General features: G+C 36.5%; 1 protein-coding gene across 2 annotated transcripts in view; it reads left to right on the forward strand.

Moving 5' to 3' along the window:
* Positions 1 to 20249, forward strand: part of Ptgfr (prostaglandin F receptor) — a 47101-nt gene extending 26852 nt beyond the window's left edge. For both annotated transcript variants that reach the window (XM_004643174.2, XM_023703280.1), the window contains exon 3: positions 17562 to 20249. In XM_004643174.2, the coding sequence (XP_004643231.1) occupies positions 17562 to 17864 (303 nt within the window). In that variant the 3' untranslated portion in view covers positions 17865 to 20249. The remainder of the gene's footprint in view (positions 1 to 17561) is intronic.
* Positions 20250 to 21321: the final 1072 nt, after the last annotated feature.

The following is a 21321-nucleotide window of genomic DNA, read 5'->3' on the forward strand; positions in this document are numbered from 1 at the left end:
GATACTCTTCTTCATATAAATACATTTGATAAGGTCAACTTTTCTGCAAGATGTCAAGCAGGCACCATGTTGAACCTTTGTAGTTTAGGTAGAGAAAGGTTTTGGATTTTATTTCTGTCACTAGTTAACCCAACCAGAGAAACAGATCTTAGTCCAGAGCACTTTTTTATTAAATCATTTACTTGAATATAAAGCATCATTTTTTTGTCTCCTTTTGTTTATTTCTGGAACAAGCTATACTCTTTTATGTAAGGCCAGTTTTGTGGGTATTACTTTCAAAACCTCTCAATAATAAAATGTCTCCCACATAACTACAGAGGAATGGCTTAGCTTATTGGTATTGCAAATAATACCACAAAACTTGGTGGAAAAAATAACAGAGAATTAGTACACTGTAAGAGTGAAGTGGAACTGCAGCTGAAGTTTAGTCTTAAAACAAAGAAATTTCCTGTGTATTTGCTGACAGTCTCCTAAGGGCAAGAAGACAGCGGTTGGTGGCATTTCTGGGATTACTTAGATCTTTCTTAGTGAAACAAGTGCCAGGGTGATGCACTTTTGTGACGATTTCCCTTCAGTTTGGGATTGATCATACAGAATGTATAGAGGGTGTCTCCTTTGTTTATCTTGGATGTGGTCACAAAGTAAGCATAATCTGACATCTTCAGCAGCTTTTTAGGTTTATTTGCAAACCACTCTGTTGAGCTTTACAAGGCATTTATTAAATATGAATGTGTATTTCAATTGCTATCTTTTGATTACAGCCTGGGGGTCTGAGAATCAAGTTCCATGAGGGATTTTCAACTTTGTAATTTCTTAATTTGAAGGCACGGTCCTTATTCCCATTGTTGGCACAACACTGATGCAGGGAGGCACACTCTGAGCTACATGTTCTACCCTCTTCTTCAGGCAATAGAGTGGCCAGGATGTGTCCATGTAGGATAATAGCTCTTTCCTAATTTCCCTTTCTCCAACTCTATAGGTGTGCTCTTCTCCCATCTATTAAGCTGCGAGCGTCTCTTAAATGCAGTGTCTTACCTTCTTGATGTAATCTAGCTGTTCTCTTTTCTGAAAGCAATAGAAGTAATTAATTGAGGGAAATACTCCATGGAGGAAGTAGAAGGCTAATGTTTGTCTCTCTCCACAATTTTAAGGACAGAACTATACTAATCAATGAACAACTACAAGTTGCAAGGCTCTGGTGGAGCTGATATATTGCAGCATGGCTAAGCTACCTCATTCTTGCCTTTGCCATTAGGATTGATGGGTGTAAAATATTATCAAGCAGTTTGGATGTGACCATTGACATGGTATATTGCTATGAATAAGTAACACATTCATTATGTCAGATTTGAAAATAAAAAAAATTAAAATTTTAAGTTCCAATGTATTTCTTAATTAGATAAATTTCCAGATCATTTATAATGTATATGATATTTTGCATGGTATTTTATCCTATCTTTGATATTATTAGTAAGGAGAAGTGCTTGAGTTTTTAGCTTGAACACCCTCCCTCCTCAAGGTCCCCACCTTGTGGACCAAGGTTTTGCATATTGATTGACCTTTGGAGGATACTCAGGGTCCAAACCATAACAACGGTCAAAGAAGAGGCATCAGGGAGTTAGTTTGTTGGGGGATGCCCCTGAAGGAGACAGTGGGACTGCTGACCCTACATGTTCCCTCTTTGCTTCTTGGCTACCATGACTTGAGCATCTTCTTCTGTTATAAACTTCCACTATGTTGCACTGTGCTTCCCCAGACAGTGTGAGGCAGCCAAGCAACTGTGAACCTAAATCTCTGAAACATGAGCCCGAATAAACCTCTCCTCAGTATAAGCTGATTATTCCAGGCATTTTGTTAAAGCAATGAAAAGATACACACACACACACACACACACACACACACACACACACAGTTTGTGTGTATTAGAATGGCATTATTTAGAATTTGATACTGGAAACCAAATTATCACTACTGTTTGAACATAGGTAAGTTAATTAGCTCCTTTTGTGTCTTTTTCCTTATCATTAAAAGAAAGGTACTAGTAACACTTATTGTAGTAATTATGCAATAAGTTTTAATGACTATAATAATGCTTATATTAATTAAATGGAAAAACTAAAATTTTATAATCTTTATTGTTTTATATACATTATAAAAATGGTCTCTTACCTGTGGTCATTCTTAGGTCACATCCATGTGCGCGCTGCAAACTATTGCATTATTAGGTATACTGTAATCTATTTTTAATAAATTTCTGATTGTTGACATTTGCTTCTTTTTTTTTTTTATTTTAGAGAAGGGTCTACAGGGTGTTCAGGGTCTCACCACTAGATCAGACTCATAGTGATCTGCCTGTTTACAGCCTCCCAAGAGCTGGGATTAAAGGTGCACACCACCACGCCCAGTCTCAATTGCCATCTCAGCACGCCCTGGGGTGGGGCTGGCACAGCAGGCTTGGGGATCGAAACCCTGGCCTCTGTGCCTGCTTGCAGGTGCTTTAATCCACTGAGCTATTTGACCAGCCCTGGATTTTTAGATAAGACAAAATGTTTCCTAAAAGATGTTTGGAGAAGGGCAGCTGAGATAGCTTAGAGGACTAAGTACCTGCTCAGGCAAGCTCAGAGACTGAGGTTTGATCTCTGATACCACATTCTGCACCATCCCCACCCAGGGTGTACTGAGCTGGCCTACAAGTCCAGGAGTGGTGGCGCATGCCTGCAATCCCATAACTGGGAAGGCTGCAAACAGGAGGATCACTATGAGCCCGAACTGCGTAGTGAGACCCTGTACTAAATACATTTAAAAAAAAAAAAAAGTAGTTGGAGAGAAATTTGGTGACCAGTACTTTTTTCCAGAAAGAACATCAACTTAAAAATAGTAGGAAGCATGATCAAAAACTATAGTGAATATTTAAATTTTAAAAATTTATTATGGAAAAAGACATATTTTCATTTTTCTTTCTTACAATACAGCACCCTCCTTCAGGTCCTCTTTATGTCTTTACATGTCCCCCTTTCATGACTGCCTTGTGTCCTGAATCAACTCAGAATATTTATCTGTCATGGTCAGGTAACTATTTCATGACTTTGGGGAAGAGACAGTAGGGCAGTGGTGTCAGAATGGTGAACAAGTTGGGGTAGGACACACTGTAGTTTCTTTCTTTCTTTCTTTCTTTCTTTCTTTCTTTCTTTCTTTCTTCTTTCTTTCTTCTTTCTTTTTTCTTTCTTTCTTCTTTCTTTCTTTCTTTCTTTCTTTCTTTCATTTTTTTCTTTTTGCTTGGCATAGGTTTTTCTTTTTTTAAAAAAAATTATTTATGTGTGTGTGTGTGTGTGTGTGTGTGTGCGGCCAGCTCAGCCCACCAGGGGGCAGGGCTGGCTGGCATGTGGCGTTGGAGGATTGAACCGCGGTCCCTGTGCTTTGCTAAGCTTGTTCTCAGTAGGTGCTTTAGACCACTGAGCCATCTCACCAACCCCGGCATAGGTTTTTCTTAAAGAGAAGAAACCAAAGACAAAAACAATACAAAAAAAAAAAAAAAAAAAAAATAATACAGAATTTCAAAACAAGATGATAGGAAAATAGTAGTGGATGTTATACTGCGTTTGATTTTTTAAAATTAATTTTATTGAGGCACAAATAGCAATGTGACAGCTTCGAAACATGTTAGTAGGACAGTTACAATAATTAATATATTGCCTATTGTTGTCTTTGTAGTAGTTAGTCATAGTACAAGATGCAGACATGACATTGTGTCCAAACACTATTAGTAAAATTTTTCTTCTCTTTAAATTAAAAAGTAGCTGTATATCTATCCTGTAATGTTTTTAGGAGCCCTAGAAGCCTGTCTTTCCTTTGGCTGGTAGTTGGCAGCAGCATTCGCTGTATTTTTTTTAAACACGTCTCAGACAACACCAGAAGAGGACTTCCAGAACTGCTTTAGAAAATAGTATTAATGATTGGAAAAGTGTGTTAGACAGGAGGGGAGTATTGTAAGTAGTGTACATAAGATATACATTATTAATGGTAATGTATATTTTACTGTAATACATTTTAAAAATTTAAGCATTCATTGTCTATTTTGATCATCCCTGTGTACTTCATTGTGACATTTGCTCTCTTTCTTTTTGTCTCCCTATGCAGTTCAGACTCATAGTGAACCTCCTGTCTCAGCCTCCCCAGTGCTGGGATTAATGGTGTATGCCACTACACCCAGTTTTGGGGCCAGCCCAGTGAATCCAGGGTTCCATGGGGGCATGGCATGCAGTACTGGGATTGAACTTGAATCCTTGAACTCACCAGGGAGGTACTTAGACAGCCGAGCTATCTTCCCAGCTCTTGTTTTTCATTTAAAAATTACACTTGTGATTTAAAAAGAACCACTAAAATCTTCTTTTAAACGTTTAAATGACATAAAGGCAGCAAGTTTTCACACTGTAGTAAAAATTTTATGATTTTTTAGATGATTGAGTGCCTCTCTCGGGGCCAGGGAGATGGCTCAGTAGGATAAGCGCTTGACTGGCAAATGCAAAGATCTGAGTTCAATCCCTGGTTCTGAAAAAAAAGAGAGAGAGAGAGAGAGAGAGAGAGAGAGAGAGAGAGAGAGAGAGACAGAGAGAGAGCCTCTCTCTTAATCATATTATCAACTAACAAAAAATTCTATAACATTTTGATTATCATTGTTACATAAATACATTAGTAAATGTTAACCTTTCTGAGTTCTTAGCAAAGTACTAATTAATAGAATATAAAAATCTCATTGTAATTTTGTCACTGAAATGTTAGTGCCTTGGTTATGTTAGTCTGTCACAGAACCAGTATACCATTTCAATAACCTAGTCTATTGTCCAAAAGAGAAAAAAATCCCCTGAAAAAAGAACTACAATTCATTGGCTCATTTTTATTGTGCTTTAGCATTACGAATTCAAGAGGTTGGTGAATATTCATCTATTTATAATGACTAAGAACCATTGATGCACACCTAGCTTTATGCAGTACGGAGAAGATTATGTGCTGACTGACCCTCAGACATTCACTATATGCCCAGCGCAGTGTTGGAGGAGCGTCATGGTTTTAAAGTCAACGGGCACTTCAAACTGATCAAGCAATGGCCATGACTCATCCACATGGTGACACTGACAAAGGATCTACAAACTGCTCTAAAGGGTTTCAGGGCAAATCTTGAGGGAATTTGACTGACCTTGCCAGATACAAAAGTAGGTCTTGCTTTATTTTGGTCTTAACCATCCAGTAGAAAAGTATAAAAACGAAGTCTAAAAAGTAAAGCCATATTAATGCTGAGCTGTAAAAGGCTCAAGTCAACAACTTCTGATATTGCCAGTCCTACAGATAACCCACTACTATTGTGGACTACTGGAGTAGCTTAGATTATTTTGCTAAATTCACACACCTACAATATTTAAATGGCAGTGGAATACCCATCTCTGACAAAAGTAAACAAAAAGGGGGATATAAACGAAGGACCATTTTGTAGTGAAAAAAATATATATCCGTATGTACAAAATAGCATAGATATACAGCTACCTTCTCTTAGTTCAATGAGAAGAAACTTTGAACTAATAGTGTTTAGATAAGATATCATGTTCACATATTGTACTATGAATAATTACTATGAAGACAACAAAATGCAATGTATTAATTATTGTAACTGTCCTACTAACCTGTTTTGAAACTTTTTCATTGCTATTTTTTTCTCAATAAAATTAATATAAAAGACATGAGGTATGCACAGAAAAGAATAGAGTCAATGGGCTCTAAAAGTTCTTTTATTTCATTCCTTCATTCTTTGGTATGTATGTATGTATGTATGTATGTCCATACATGTATGTGTTGATGTTGAGTGCTTCTTATATGCCCAATGTTGAACATGTGTACTTGCACTTGTATATCTTCAAGATACTCTTTTCTCCAATAGAGTTGATAGTTTAATGAAACCATAGAATATGGGGCTGAAATAGTTGAGGAAGGAGAAATAACAATGTGACAAGAGAAAGAGTGTGAGGGAAGATAGTCATTGCCTTATATTATGTCCAAAGAAAGATGGATTTGGAACTGAACACTGAGCCTAGCATTTTAGACTATGTCATAACATGTCTACTTAGAATACTGAAACACATAAGAGAAGGTGAATTTGATAAAAGATTTAAGTCAGAGACTGTTATATAGAAAATACTAAGTTTTATTTTATTTTTTATTTATGTATTTGGTACAAGGTCCCCCACAGTTGGACTCATAGTGATCCTCCTGTTTTCAGCCTCTCCAGTGCTGGGATAATAGGCATGCACCACAATATGTCCAGTCTCAGTGGCCGGCTCAGCGTGCCTGGGAGCTGGAGTAGTATGCGGTGCCCAGGATCGAATTCTGGTCCCTGTGCTTGCCTAAGTAGGCACTTGGTCTGCTGAGACCCTAGATTTTATTTTAACTTAAAACTAAGGCATATAATTTTCAGTTTGCTACTTAGGTACCCTGAAGAAAAATTAAAAGGGTTACTTAGGTAATGTCAAAAAAAATTAGTTTGAGAAGTGAAGAACAAAAACTAAAGCTCAACCTGTCATATCTTTGTGACCAAATAGATTGACTCAAATACTATGATGAAATGTAATTATTTTTAATTAAATTGGCTGGATAATTAACAAGGGCTTTTTAATTCTGAAAGCATATATTGATTTCATTTTAAATAATATTTGCATTATTCTTTGAGGTTAAAGAAATATTGGATGTAACCCTGGTGCAGGCTCTTACACTCTATGTGTTCAGTTGTCTCATTCTTTTTGTCTGTAAAGAAGATCAAATAATACTTACCATAAGATTGCTGAGAGCCTTTGCCTTTGGTCTGAAAGCTTAGGATAGATTTTTTCTTTAGGGTAATATCTTTCTTTTTTTTTAAAGAAAAAATAATTTCATTGAGAAACAAATACCAATGAGACAGTTTCAAAACCGATTAGTGGGACAATTTTAATAATTAATACATTGCATATTGTTGTCTTCATAGTGGTTATTCATAGTACAAGATGCAGATATGATATCCTGTCCACAAATAATATTAGAAGAACTCATTCTGTTCATTGAATTAAGAGAAAGTGGCTATATATGTATCCTAACTATTTTGAATATACAGATACAAAATGGTCTTTCATTTGTATCCCCCTTTTTTCATTTAGTTATGTCAGAGATGGGTATTCCATTGTCATTTAAGTATTGTAGGTGCATGAATTCAGCAAAATATTCTAATATAGTCCAGTGGTCCATAATAGTGGTGGGTTTTCCATAGGACTGGCAATGTCAGAAGTTGTTGACTTGAACCTTTTACAGCTCAGCATGGTAATATCTTTCTATGTTCCCTGGGCTTGCCTCAGACTTCTGAGCTTAACTAATTCTCTCAGTTTCTCAAGTGTTGGAACTACAGGTATCTACACTGCATGGCTTAGGTTAGCAAATATTTATGGATACCTTTTACTTTATTTTATTTTTTTAACTCATTATTAACTTTGTTGAAAATCAATAATAATTATACAGCAAATTAAAAATTGTAGACAAATATTGAAATATGAAAGATATAAGATGTAGACAGTGAATTTTAGAAAAATATTTCTGGAATGAATATATAAATGAGATTAATAATGGATTGCATGTTGTAAGACAATTATTTACAAACTTAACTACATATAACAATAAAAATTGTGTAAAATAAACATAAAGAAGAAAGAGTTTACAGTCAATCATATAATAGTTCTCTCTGTGCTGAACAAAATCAACAAACTTATATTCATATAATTAGAATTCTCAAAGTAGAATGATAAATAAGTCTTGTTTCTTACCCATTTACTCTTTTATTTTTCTAATGTGGAATAAGATGTTGTTTAATTTTATTCTTTCATAGATAATTTTTTTTCTATGTATATGCTTTAATGATTTTTTTCTTTACAATTAGTTTTGGACAATTTCATTTTTGTGTGTTTTGGTATGATTTTATTCATATTTCTTGTATGAAAGGTTCATTTTTATTGGAAATGTGGGACTATAATTTTAACTAAATTCAGAAATTTTAAATCTTTAGGTATTTATTGCCCGCCTTTTACTTCAAGGGACACCCATTTCGTTAGAAGTGCCCATGCAGTTATGTGCTATGGCATTAAATCTTAGAAAATGCTTCAGGAAATCTTTCTGAACTATGGCAAAAATAAACAAACTGGGCCAGTAGAAAATTTCTTTCTGGAAAAACATAATATGTTTCAGGACAGATAGTTTATTGGAACACCTTTCTTGGACAGTCTGTTTTTTTCTATAAAAAGAGTGCTGTAAACACTCAAAGTAGTCATAGAATCCTGAAACAGTGTGTTTCCAGTACTTCAAGTAACTTCCAATTAGTTGTTTTCTCTTCAATTTATAAGGAGCTGGTAATAATTACTTTGGGCATGATATTTTCAGTTTTTTTCTGATTAAGATGAGAATACCTAATGGATCTGTCATTGGTGATATTTAGAGTATAGCTAATATTTTTGGCCTAATTGTTTAGTGAAGATAATCGTAATTGGAAACAGCCATACTCTCAGTGGTATTTAAAAGCATAAAATAAAATCCTTCATATTCTTCCTGTAACAAAGCAGGAGATATATGCAAACATTTATATTTATGTTCAAGTTTTCTTCTTCTAAAACTTAAAATGTGGCCTATTTAAAATTTTTAATTATTAAAAAGAGTAGAAATGAAGTAATAATCATACCATTCGTGGAAGTGTAGATATGAAGACGGAAAAGAGGAAATACTGAGCATTGTCCTATTGTATTGCTTTACATCTGTTTGTTCATTTTTTAAAGTCCCTGTTCATGCTGGCAAAGGTAGCTCCTTTTTGTCCTTTTATCAGTGTGACAGCTGTGCCCCTGACCATGCACCTCTGTTATACTTTGTATTCTATTCCTCTGACTTACCTTTCAGTTATGTCTGTTGCTACCAGCATAAGAGATGTGGAACAAATTTTTTAGCACTGGTCTTTGATTTTAAAAGAAAAGACTAGTAAAGGTATAGAAAGACTAGATGGGGAAAGTGCTAGAATCAGCCCAGATATAGGCAGGCGGAAATAGATAAATAGAACGTAACATGAGATAGGCTAAGGCCAAGGAGGCTAATGTTGACTCTTTACCCAACAGCTCCCATTAAGTGAGCAGTGACACTACCACGTTTTAGTTGAATGGCTTTGCACAAATTAGCCCTTCATGCCTTGGTTTCTACCTCTTAACATAGGTCTAATACCACTTTTCTCACAGTTGGTATCAAGATTAAAGAAGAAAAGATGTACATATAGTAAGCACTATGGAGCATAATAAGTACTCAGCCATTTTTTTTTTTCTTTTTGAATTCTCATTGTAAATTTTAGGGGTCGGCCTGATAGCTCAGCAGACTAAAGCACCTGCTTAGGCAGAGCGCAGCGGCCAGGGTTCGGTCCCCAGCATGCCATGCCGGCCCAGCCTGTGGGGCACGCTGAGATGGCAATGGAGACTAGGTGTGGTGGTGTGTGCCTGTAATCCCAGCACTTGGGAGGCTGAAAACAGGAGAATCACTACGAGTCCAATGAGTCTATGTAGTGAGACCCTGTAGACACTGTCCTAAATACAGAAAAAAAAAAATCCTTATTTGACCTTAGGATAACTTTTTTTGTAAGTTTTTGATTTTAAAACAATAAAAACATTATATAAGACATTAGAAACAAAGCCAGTTTCAAAAAAAAAAAAAAAACCCAAACAAGATGATATGTATTCAACAATGGTTGTTGTATTGCACATTGCCTTTAAAAGAGTTGCTCAAATTACCAGATATAAGCATGCAAAACTGGTAAAAATAAAAAATTTAAGTATTAAATGCTACCGTCAAAAAACTGGTAGAAATTAGTAGTATAGTTATCTTAGCCATCCTTTGTATATACATGCATTTTTTTTTTTTTACCTTCCTTTTTCCCTTTTCTTTTCTCCTTTCTCTCATCCAACTGTTCATTCCTTTTGGGCAATTTCTTTCCCTCTCACTATATCTACTGTGCCTTTCATATTTTATTTACTCTTCTAGGTTCTTTCATTAGGGAGACAATATGTTTACACATGCAGGTCTGATTTCACTTTTGAGTATAGCCTCTAGTTGCACCCATCTATCTATAAAAGCCTTATGTTTATCTCTCTCTATACCCATTATACAAAACTACTACATCTTTTTTATCCATTTCTCAGTTGATGGGTATTTGGGTTGTTTCCAAGATTTAGCTGTAACAAATTGTACTGCTGTATATATAAGTGCACGTATATCGCTGTCATATGATATTTTTCATTTCTTCTGGAAAAATACCTAGGAGGAGAATAGCTGGGTTGAATGGGACCTGTAATCCTAGTTTTCTGAGGATTCTCCACACTGTTTTCCACAGAGGATGCACTAATGTGCACTCCCGCCAACAGTATTATTTTTTAATCATCATGTTTGTAAACGACAAGCTACCATGAGTTCCCTTACTGGGAATAATGTAGGCAAATATCAGAGACTTCGAAGCAGGGAAAACTTGGGTTTAAATTTTGCTTTTGCTTCATTGCAGTGGTGTAAACTCAAGCTCATTAACATCTCTGTGGTTTGGTTTTGCTATGGCCCATGTTAGAAAAATAGTAACTACTTCTGAGGATTTCATGAAGGCAAAATGGATTAAAATATATACCAGGCCAGTGTAACTTTTCCTTCTTTTTTATTTGCTAAAGCCAAACTCTGGTAAGAATTTTTCCAACTCTTTGTTCTACACATAACTTCTAGTTGGTGCGAGGGGATGAAATATTCAAAATATTGAATATTGACATATTTGGTTTGGGATTGTTGCATTTGAAAATGAACAGTATCACTGTAGTAGTAACCTTTGACACACAAGCCATGGCAGGCTTTCTTTAGCATTAAAAGCTCCAAAAGGTTTGCCATCAGTGCTACTATGTGTCCTGTTTTATTTTTGTTCAACTCTGAAAGTCTGTAAGTGGAGACAGGAATGTGCTATCCAGTGGGCCATCAATTAATCCTGTCAGCAAATCCAGCAGACAAAAGAGGAGTCTTGCCAGACATTAATATTTTTCAGTATTGGTGTATGTTTTGAGGATGAGAAACATTTCTCGGGTATTCTAGAGCTGTTCTGTAGGAAGTATCATGCACCATTTTCTCCTTTCTTCCTATTGTAATGTTTTGTGTTATCATGTGCAAAGTATTATCTTATTTTAACGCATATTCAATGAATCAGAAATGATTTAAATACGTCTACCCATTGTAATCAACAAGGTGGAAATTCATATAACAGGAATGGGAAAAGGTCATATTTGGAAAGATATATCCTGTCAGAACTTTGACATTTTGGATTTTCAAAAGCATGTTTTTCTTCAGTGGATAAAGTTTTAGTCACTATTTGAAGTTTCTTATGGTCTTGATGTTTTTACAGTCACTGTGGCAAAAGTAAACATTTTAGTTTTAGAAATAAAAGGTACAGAGATGAATTTATACAAAATGCTTCATTAAAAATAGCCCATTAAATTGAGATGTAGTCAGTATTTTATACAATATGGCTTTTTAAAATTTCCATTGATGTTAATTAAAAATGAAATATCTCATTTGCAGATATTCAAACGTGCTTCAGTCACTGGTCACACTTATGAGTATAGCCTCCAGTTGCATCCATTTATCTACAAAAGCCTTATGTTATCTCTCTTTATAGCTGAGTAATATTCCATTATACAAAAATACCACATCTTTTTTATCCACTTCTCAGTTGATGGGCATTTGGGTTGTTTCCAAGATTTAGCTATAACAAATTCTGCTTCTATAACCAGAGAGATGAAATCAACACAGAAATAAAACCCTTGACACAAAGGCCTCATGGAATGTTCCTTTGGAAGATCTTTTGGGTAAATCTTTTCTATTATACAGTAAAACTGGATTATAATTACACCATTATAATTGGTGCCATACTCCGTGTTACTTAAGTGACAGACAAATGCTAATCTTGGATGATTTAGTTTTAAGGGACAATAACTTAGAATGCATAAAATTGTATTTTTGTGCTCTTATTCACTTCTCAAAGAAACTATCCTTGAATGAGTCCTCTTAGTGCTGCCTGAGGAAGAAAGAATGGTCTGCTTTTGGGAATAAGAAGAACAAGCGATAACACTTGCTTCAGTGACTGTGGGAGACTCATATATAGACTATGGGAGACTCATGGACTCATGGGCATTGTCCACATGAAAGTAGATAATGATAATAGTCTACATGTGCTTTGGTATCTAAGAAGCTGGACATCCCTGGGCTGGGGAGATAGATCGGTGGTCTAAGTACCTGACTGGCAAATGCAAGGACCCTGATTCCATCCCCAGTATGACATGCTGTGCTGTGGGCTGGCCACCGAAACCAGGCATGGTGGCACATAGCTTGTAATCCCAGCCCTGGGGAGGCTGAGAAAGAGGATCACTACGAGTCCAAGCTGTGTAGTGAGACCCTGCACCAAATAAATCAATAAATAAAAGATTAAAAATGTTGAACATCCCATCAGAAAGGAATTCAATAGTGTATTCACTTCAAAATTCCTTTGAAGAAGTTATGTTAAGGAAAAATTCAACCTGTAGCACAATGATCATAAATTTAGTTAGTCAAAACTAATTAACTGAGTTCATGTCCTAGAAATTTCAGAATCATGCTTTTTGATGATTACATCGGTGGTGATATATAAGTAGAGGGCCCTGCCTGTAGCACTTTTGTTTATTATATCATTATTTTTGTTGTTTTTGAGATGGGGTCTCATTATATCACATAGGCTTGCCTCAAACACATGACTCCCCACAGCCTCCTGAGTAGCTAAGCCAGTAGGCATGTGCCACCTTTTATATGTCTTTATTACACTGCACACAGCATTCTAATTGTTTGCTTTCTTGTCTCTCCTCATAAGGATATTATTCAGTTCATTCAGCAAATACTGTCAACCCTAGTGTGCACCAAATGCTAGGGGTACAACAGAGAATCAGTCAGACAAAAACATATATTCTCAAGATTATATGTTAGTATTTTAGTGTCAGATGCAGAAATAAAACTAGCAAAATGTATCATTAGTTAGGGAAGTTCTTTAAATATCCATCTCTGTGACATGAACATCTAGCACACAGATAACACTCAAAAACTTCTCACTGCTAGAGTTATATCTTTTATGAATATACAAAGGAATAGAGGCAAACTTCTTCAGTATGTTTTTTAATTATAAACACCATGGGCGTCCTCATTCTGGAAGACAGTTGTACAGGTATAGGGTGGAGGATGTTGAGAAACTTCCAGAAGAAAGCATTCATATCCGTGGATGCTTTTATCTATATGTAAAGTACCCTGGCATATTGACTAATTGTGACAAATTTAACAGCTAAACAATTGTATCGTGTGGCCCAAATGCATGGGTATTTTATTATATCATCCACCTGTTTTCCTCTTGAAAACTTTGTAGTACACATAAACTCACTTTGCTGTATATCTCTTTGACTTCTTTGTTTTTCTTTTGGTAATGAGTGCCTTAGGGATATCAGGTTAATTAATTGATTTTAATAGACCACATATGCAAAAACATTATTGTCCCGCTAGGATAAGAACATGAATGAGTAAATAAAATCTGAAAGGTACTGTGATAGGGAGAGATACTGTGAAAGGGAAAGAATGTGTTCAAAGGGAAGGAAAAACTGGGATGAGGTAAAGGGCAGGAGGGGCTGGGGGAAAGAGATATGTTTATGTTTGTATGCAGGATGGCTTGAAGAATTACACTGCTGATTTCTGCTGGTTCACAGAGGGGAGCAAGTGCTGAAAGGTATCTGTGAGGAGAATGTCGACACAACTCTCTGGAATGCAGACTGGGTGGGCTAATCAGAGAAGAATGTTCAAGAGGCCGATGGACACTCAGCCTGATTAATTGCCATCAGGCTCTGTGCGCAAGCACTGTAAGCTGTGTTCGTTGGCCCTGTTTGCAGACGTTCTTCTTTCTGACCAAAGTTCTCACACAGCTCCTGCCATTTTTATCGGTGCTTAGTCCCACAGGCAGTTCTGGGGCATCCTCGGTTCCACCAGACTCACATATCCATAGTATGCGTAAATGACCCACTTGAGTTCTGATTCATTAGTAAGATAGTGAATTTTCACAAATGACATGGGGGAAAATAACTTGCAGGCACAATATATGATCAATAAAATTGGATAAATTTAGACACAAACCAAAGGAGATAGTCAAAACCTTTCATACTTCTGTAGTCTAAAGTTAATGAATGAAAGTATTGATATACACTCTGTTAAATTTTTCTCTGAAGAAAAACAACATTTTTTTCCAAATTGGGGTACAGCATCAATACAGATCAATAATTTGTTATTGAAAAAGTTACCAATCATAAGCAGTAGTGCCTATGTATTTTTTCATTAAGGGAGATTACCACAGGTGTTCTTAAATGATCAATAGCACGCTGTTCTCAATGACATACTCCAGATATTTCTTGTACAAAAATATTTCATCCATATTTTTATTAAGTAATAAGCCATTGCCAAGTTGCCCTCCAGAATGACTGCTCTTCATGTCTGGCACTGACAGATACAGGAGGGCAAGAAGCAGAGAGTGGTTATGATGTTGGGGCACTACACCTGTGTCCCAGGCTCCTGCAGGAGAGGGCTCTGTGTTTTTTTCCCAGCTGGTGACCATCTCCTATTTATAGGGCACAGAGAAAAACTAGAGAAGTGTATGCTTCACTAACTTAAGTGCTTCAATTTGCCCGTCTCTAAAACAAGGCCAGCGGTGCCAAGGAATTACAGAGTAGATTTGTGCATATGCACAGCTCATTGTCTTAGTTAGGCTGAGATGCCCGGGAGTAAGCCTAGTCATTGTTAGAAAAGGCGTTCACTTCACACTTGTAAAGCAAGAGAAATATTCATCTTTAAACAAAAACATTGTAACAAACAGATTAGAAATTCTACAGTGTCTGCTTTGTTCATCATTGTACATCCAGTGCCTGGCACATTGCCTGGTGTATAGCAGATAACCAATAAACATTTGGCAAGTACAGAAGAAACATGAAGTGAAAATATCTCAGTCTGACCACCAATTAAATCTTGGCTCTGATTTCTTTGTATGGGAAATAGGCTAATAGGTGAACTTCTTCAAACCGATTGGGCAATGTAAGGAACAGTGATACAAGAGGTTGTACGAGACCCAGGTGCTTTTGTGCAGGAAACAGCATTTTTTACTTTTGGTTTTTAGCTAAGGATACTTAGGCATCTAGTTTAATTCAGCATTTTCCCAGGGAATGAACCCTGGGGAGGTGGGGAATAAACATTTCCCCAAAGATTTGCCTGGTTTGCAAAATTTTGTTTCTTTTAAGTGGCAACAAACCACCCTGGAATGCAGTCGGCGCTGTTGTATTGAGCCTTTTAGAAACATTAAATGCCTGAAAATATGAGACCCTTGTGATGGGTGGTCAGAGCTGTCTCTGATGATTAGATATTCTTCTTAAAATAGTCTGAAGGAACAAAAATAACATGATTGAATTCATCCCCAAATGCACTGAGTACATTTTAAGTGTCAGCTCTGTATTCATTATTAGAAAAAAAAAAAAAAAAAAAGAAAAGCAAAAGATTTTCATAGATGTAGAAGAAAGCACACAATTGTTATGTGGTATTGTAAGTAATGGAACTCGATGTAGACACGGTGCTGTGGTGGTGGCACAGAGGAGGGAGACACTGCTAGTGCATTTTGGTGAGGATGGCAAAATTTACACTGGGCCGTAACGATGATTGTGCGGAGCTTGAAGGATGCGTAGAAGTTGTCAGAAAGAAGAGAAGTTTAAACCAAAGAAAGTCACACAAGCCAAAGCTCAGAAAGGCTATGGTACATGTAGGGCAAGTGTGGCCTTCTCTAGCAGTCAGAATAGTAGGAATTTGCAGAGAAAATGACATTATTGAGATGGACTTTCAGATGAGTCCTCAAGGGGCCAGCTGAGGAATGTATATGTTTTTGTACAGATAATAAAAGTTTTGATAAGCTGTACTTATCTCAAAGATCTCATCAGTGCAAGCAAACACACTTTTTAAATGTATTTAGTACAGGGTCTACAGGGTCTCACTACACACATCAGACTCTTAGTCTTCCTGTTTTCAGCCTCCCAAACCCTGGGATTACAGGCATGCGCCACCACACCCAGTCTCAGCCCGCCCTGGGGGCATGGCTGTGGGAGATGGAACCACGTCGCTATGCTTGCTTAAGCAGGCACTTTAGTCTGCTGAGCAAAATGGCTGGCCCAACAAACACACTTTTTTTTTTTTTTTTTTTTTTTTTTTTTTTTGTATGTGGCTACAGGATCTACAGGGTCTCACTATGGAGACTCATACTGATCCGTCTATGTTCAGGCTCCCAAGAGCTGGGATTACAGGTGCGCGCCACCACACCCAGTCTCAATCACTGTCTCAGTGTGCCCCAGGTGTATGGCTGGCATGGCACACCAGGGCTTGAACCCTGGCCGCTGTGTCTGCCTAACGTAGGCGCTTTAATCCACTGAGCTATTTGGCCAGCCCCACAGTTCTGATGATGGTCTTGACATTCTTTTTACTTGGATTTAGATTTTGTTACGTGGTTTTTAAATCTTCATGATATAACAGTGCAAATGTCATTTAAGTTTTCAGCTCCATCTTCTGATCATTCATGCTATACTTGCTTTTATAGCCACGATGTTCCCACAGCTCTTTTATTTGTCTTTTCTGCAACTCTTTGGAAGTTCAATGTGGCTTAGTGATTTGACTCATTTATACAGTAATTAGAATTGTTTGTGGAACTAATTCTAGAAAATGATTTCTTTGCAATCCAGAGGTATCAGGAAATGGATGCAAGAGACCAAGATAGGCATCGTCATTTTAAAGTCACAGAGGTGGTGCAGAGACGAACTCGTTTCTACAAAGTTCCTAGAAAGTTATTCACATATTTTGGGCATATTTTAGCCAAATTAAGATGAGACTGAGAGATATAGAGGAGAAATGTAAAATTAAAGAATCAGAATCATTGCAACTAACAAGCACAGAATTCTAAAGGTATTCTACAACAATGTCATATATCATGTACAAATTATTATCAAATGTTCTGAATTTGTTTAGAAAAGTCATCAGCTTTTCTTTTACTTAAATGTACTTCAGTGTTTCATTAAAATATAATTTGCATATTGGCTTTGAGATTGTTATTCCCAGAGTATGAAGGGTCTAGTTACTGACAGTAATCTGTGTTTTCCTTCAAGCCATTTTATTTGTGCATATCTGACTTACCACAGAAGTTATCATCTTTGCAGTTCTGATGTCCATTTGAATTCAAAGGATTTCAATGTCTCCATAGAGATTCTGCTAGTCCTCATTTTTTTTTGGCCAATATTTTGCAAAACAACCTAACTGTGGAAAGTGGAATGAATGTCATGCACATAGTTGGTTAAGTTAAAGAACTACAGCATAGAATTGGAAACCTACCTGTGCTGAATCTTTTTCCTGCTTTTGTTTTCTAGGTAACAATGGCCAACATTGGAATCAATGCGAATAATTCTCTAGAGACCTGTGAAACCACACTGTTTGCTCTCCGAATGGCAACGTGGAATCAGATCCTCGATCCCTGGGTGTACATTCTTCTCCGGAAGGCTGTCCTTAAGAACCTCTACAAACTTGCCCGGCGCTGCTGTGGGGTGCATGTGATCAGCTTTCATATTTGGGAGCTCAGCTCTATTAAAAATTCCTTAAAGGTTGCTGCCATTTCCGAGTCACCGGTTGTAGAAAAAGTCAGTCAGCAAGCACCTAGTTTAGTAGGACAGTAAGTTGGCGCAAGGCTAGAACAACATTAAGAATATTTTGGGCAGTATTTCATTTCATTAAATAAATAAGTGTAGACTAACTGGAAAATTCAGACCTCAGCATGTAGTTTGGGAATGCATTTGTCTACTCAGCTTGTTAAATTTGTTAAATTAGCTGTCTGCTTGCACAGTTTTCCTTCTTTGTTGGTTGGATTTGAATGAGACAATGCCATGAGGTCAAACAGACTATAATGTTGAGCTTATCTGTGTGACTTGGGCTTTTGGAATAAATGAATCTGTTGAGGTCTAAGATCCTAATGGTACCTTCATGGTAAAACTGCCTTTTGAGGCCACTGCTCTGCATCAATTCCTTATTCCATATAAACTAGGCTCAGTGAAATAGAAAACCATCAGTGTGCTTTTTTCTGACTCTGTTCTAGTAGTCATATATAAGCTCATTCAGTGTGCATGCATGATTGTGACATTGGGGATCCACTGTGGCTGACAGGTCTGGGTGGCAAGTTGTCTTATCTTGTAAAGCTCTTTCAGATGAGCCTATCTTGTTGCATTTGACAAATACGACTGCTTGCATTTATTGTAAGCAAGGTCAGTTTTTGTTGGAAAGGTTGTTTTTGGCAAGTAATAGAGTTGCAGTTGTCAAACAGTTTCCTTTTTCTCTGGAAATTTGGGTGAACTGATCCACAATAATTTTAGAGAAATGGATTTCCTCTTAATACACGTACAGACAACTTGCATGACAATCAGTTTCTAAAATGCTTTGTCATGGGTAACACAAGCAACTTAAATCCCAGTGATACTTACAGAGAATGTAGACAAAGATGCTTTACTGTGAGCCATAATTTTTGGGTCAGCAAACAAAAAAGTTCATAATATATAGTATCTACAATCTGCAGCTAGTGTGTTTCTGGTTTACACACACACATGGGCATCAGAAATTTCTGTTGAAAGCAGGTTCACTGAATCAGTAAGACAGAATCTTGTAATGCTTATGCTACCGGTGTGAAGGGGATAATTGGAAATTAGCCGTACATTTTGGGGTATATTTAATTGTTACTCAGAAATTAAGGGACAATAATGTCTCTCCAAGTTTCCCAGTCACTCTTCCTTGTTAGTATAGTTCTACCCACATTCTAATTCATTGGGTAGAATGTGGTAATACATATTCAAAATGTCCTGGGTCCATCAGGGATTAAGGCAGGTAGGTCTGTTTTAGAGGACTGAAATACATTTCTAGAAAGTTTTCCTGCTTTCGTTAAGTTAGATCCCTTTAAAAATTAATTTCACCTCTGAGACTGACTTCAGACTTTCAAGAAAATATCTGAATTCAATTAAAATGAAAATATTATGTTCACATATTTATGATTTTAGTTGCTAGTTTACATGGGAATTGTTAATTTGGGGGAAATTGTGGTAGATTCTCATTAATAAATTAAAAGAATTTAAGCAAATAGCCCCCATTAAGACTTAAAGTCATCATTTTTTTCAAGGAGTTTAAAGAAGAAAAACATTGGCACATGATATTCTTACAACCAGTAAATGATTAATCACATGACTTTAGTTTATTCTCCTATAAACAACACATAATAGATGCTAGATGAGTTCTTGCCAAAGGGAATCACAGACAAGAATTTCCTGGTGCAAATTGGACATGGAATTGCAAAGTTTTTACATGTTTTTAATTTAAGCTGACAGTTATATATTGACTATTGTGGTGTATATATGTATGTATATATGTATGTGTGTGCATGTATGTGTATATAATGCTTATTTCTAAAAGCCATTTTAATTTGTGATTGCTATTAAATTGCACAAGTGTTCTTATGTGTCTCAAGAGCACCTAAAGGCAAGAAGAATTTTCAGATGTTTCATTTACTTTAAGACCAGGTGTTTGTTTCCTGGAGCTACTTAATGGTGGTGGTATTCCATGAAATAAAGCACAAGGAACCACATCTTTCTCCACCCTCAACACTTTGGATAAGAACCTGCCGTGAACACTTTCATGTGCTTTGACTGGAGGAAGGCACTGGGAAGACCTCATTCACAGGCAGCAGGCCTCTTGTCTGGAAGCCTGAGCCAATGGCAAAGTTATCTGTCTATTGCCACAGTGTCACCCTAGCCATGGGTGTCTGCACTGAAGAATCTTGTGCACCATTGCTTTGTGTGGGAGGCAGATGTCTGGCGAGTGACAAAGTCACTCTGCACGTATTCTAAAGGGTTATCTATATTATCTGGGCATAGATTTTGGGCCATTGAATAGGTCAGAACATGATGTGAAATGCATCAAGTAGACATGGAAAATTGAAAAAAAATACTAAAAGAGTATAAGTTTACATTGTTTTAGGCTTTTCCCCCTAAAGAAAATGAAATTAAAGTGAACACAATAATGTACATACCTGGCTTCAGAATTTTGTTTTTGATATTCTATATGCTGCATATAGTTTAGCATTTTACTATGTAGTGACCAACAGAGGAAGCATTCACGGGTAACTTCCACACGCGTTCCAACTGGCTATATGTTTGTTCTGAGTTTTGGAAGTACATGGTACAAAACATTTTAACAGATTTGCCATGTTGACTGAGTGAAGCTCTGTTATAAAGTTCACAATTAGACCTAAAGTGCACCTCAGTATCTCTGCATCAGGTAAAGTACTGTGCTGCAGTTTCACATGCGATTGCAGCACGTGATTTTTGGAGATGATACTGTTATAGGCAAATGCTAAACATGTACGGCTTGTTTTAGTGTCTGAATTTTTTTTAAAAATGAAATAAAATTTCCTAAAGGCTGTAGGATTATGTATACAAAGACAAAGACAGAGAGTGCTGACTCGTAATTAGCCGAGGACACATCTGAAAACAGGGTTTTTTACTGATGAATTCAATTAGGTATAGAAACATGCACTTTAAATTTTTTTTTCTGGGGATAGAAAACTGCTTTTATCTGTATAGCTATCGTGGAAAATTCCTAAACATGAATATATACACATATATAAATATATCAGTGTGATATAACGAGTTGTGTTTGTTCACATTAGGACTTAAAAAGACAGATTTGCTTTAGTTGTGTGCCTAATTTGAGTTTGGAATCTAAGTAAGAGCACTTGTCAAATATATATAGAGAGCTTCTGTGAAAATTGTTACTGCCTTCTCTACAGCCTCGTCGCCCCAGATCAACCCTCTAGGTCAGAGAATAAAGACAGGGAATGTGCGTTTTCTTGTTCCCTCATCTGGATGTTAGAAGAATTTATCACCTGGCAAATAATGTTGGGCTCCAACTTGCTACTAACGTACCTTAGTAAAATATGAGATATATTTTTTGTCATGTGAATAGCTATATTTTGTGTTCTTTATGTAAAAGATTAAATAATGATATGTATATGTTGTTCTTTGTATTGGTATGTAGTTCATGTAATTTTAGTGGTTCAACTAGCTTGAAACTTCAAATGATTTTATAATAAATGTT

Source organism: Octodon degus, unplaced genomic scaffold (assembly GCF_000260255.1).
Source record: "Octodon degus isolate 3935 unplaced genomic scaffold, OctDeg1.0 scaffold00167, whole genome shotgun sequence".
Lineage (NCBI taxonomy): Eukaryota > Metazoa > Chordata > Mammalia > Rodentia > Octodontidae > Octodon > Octodon degus.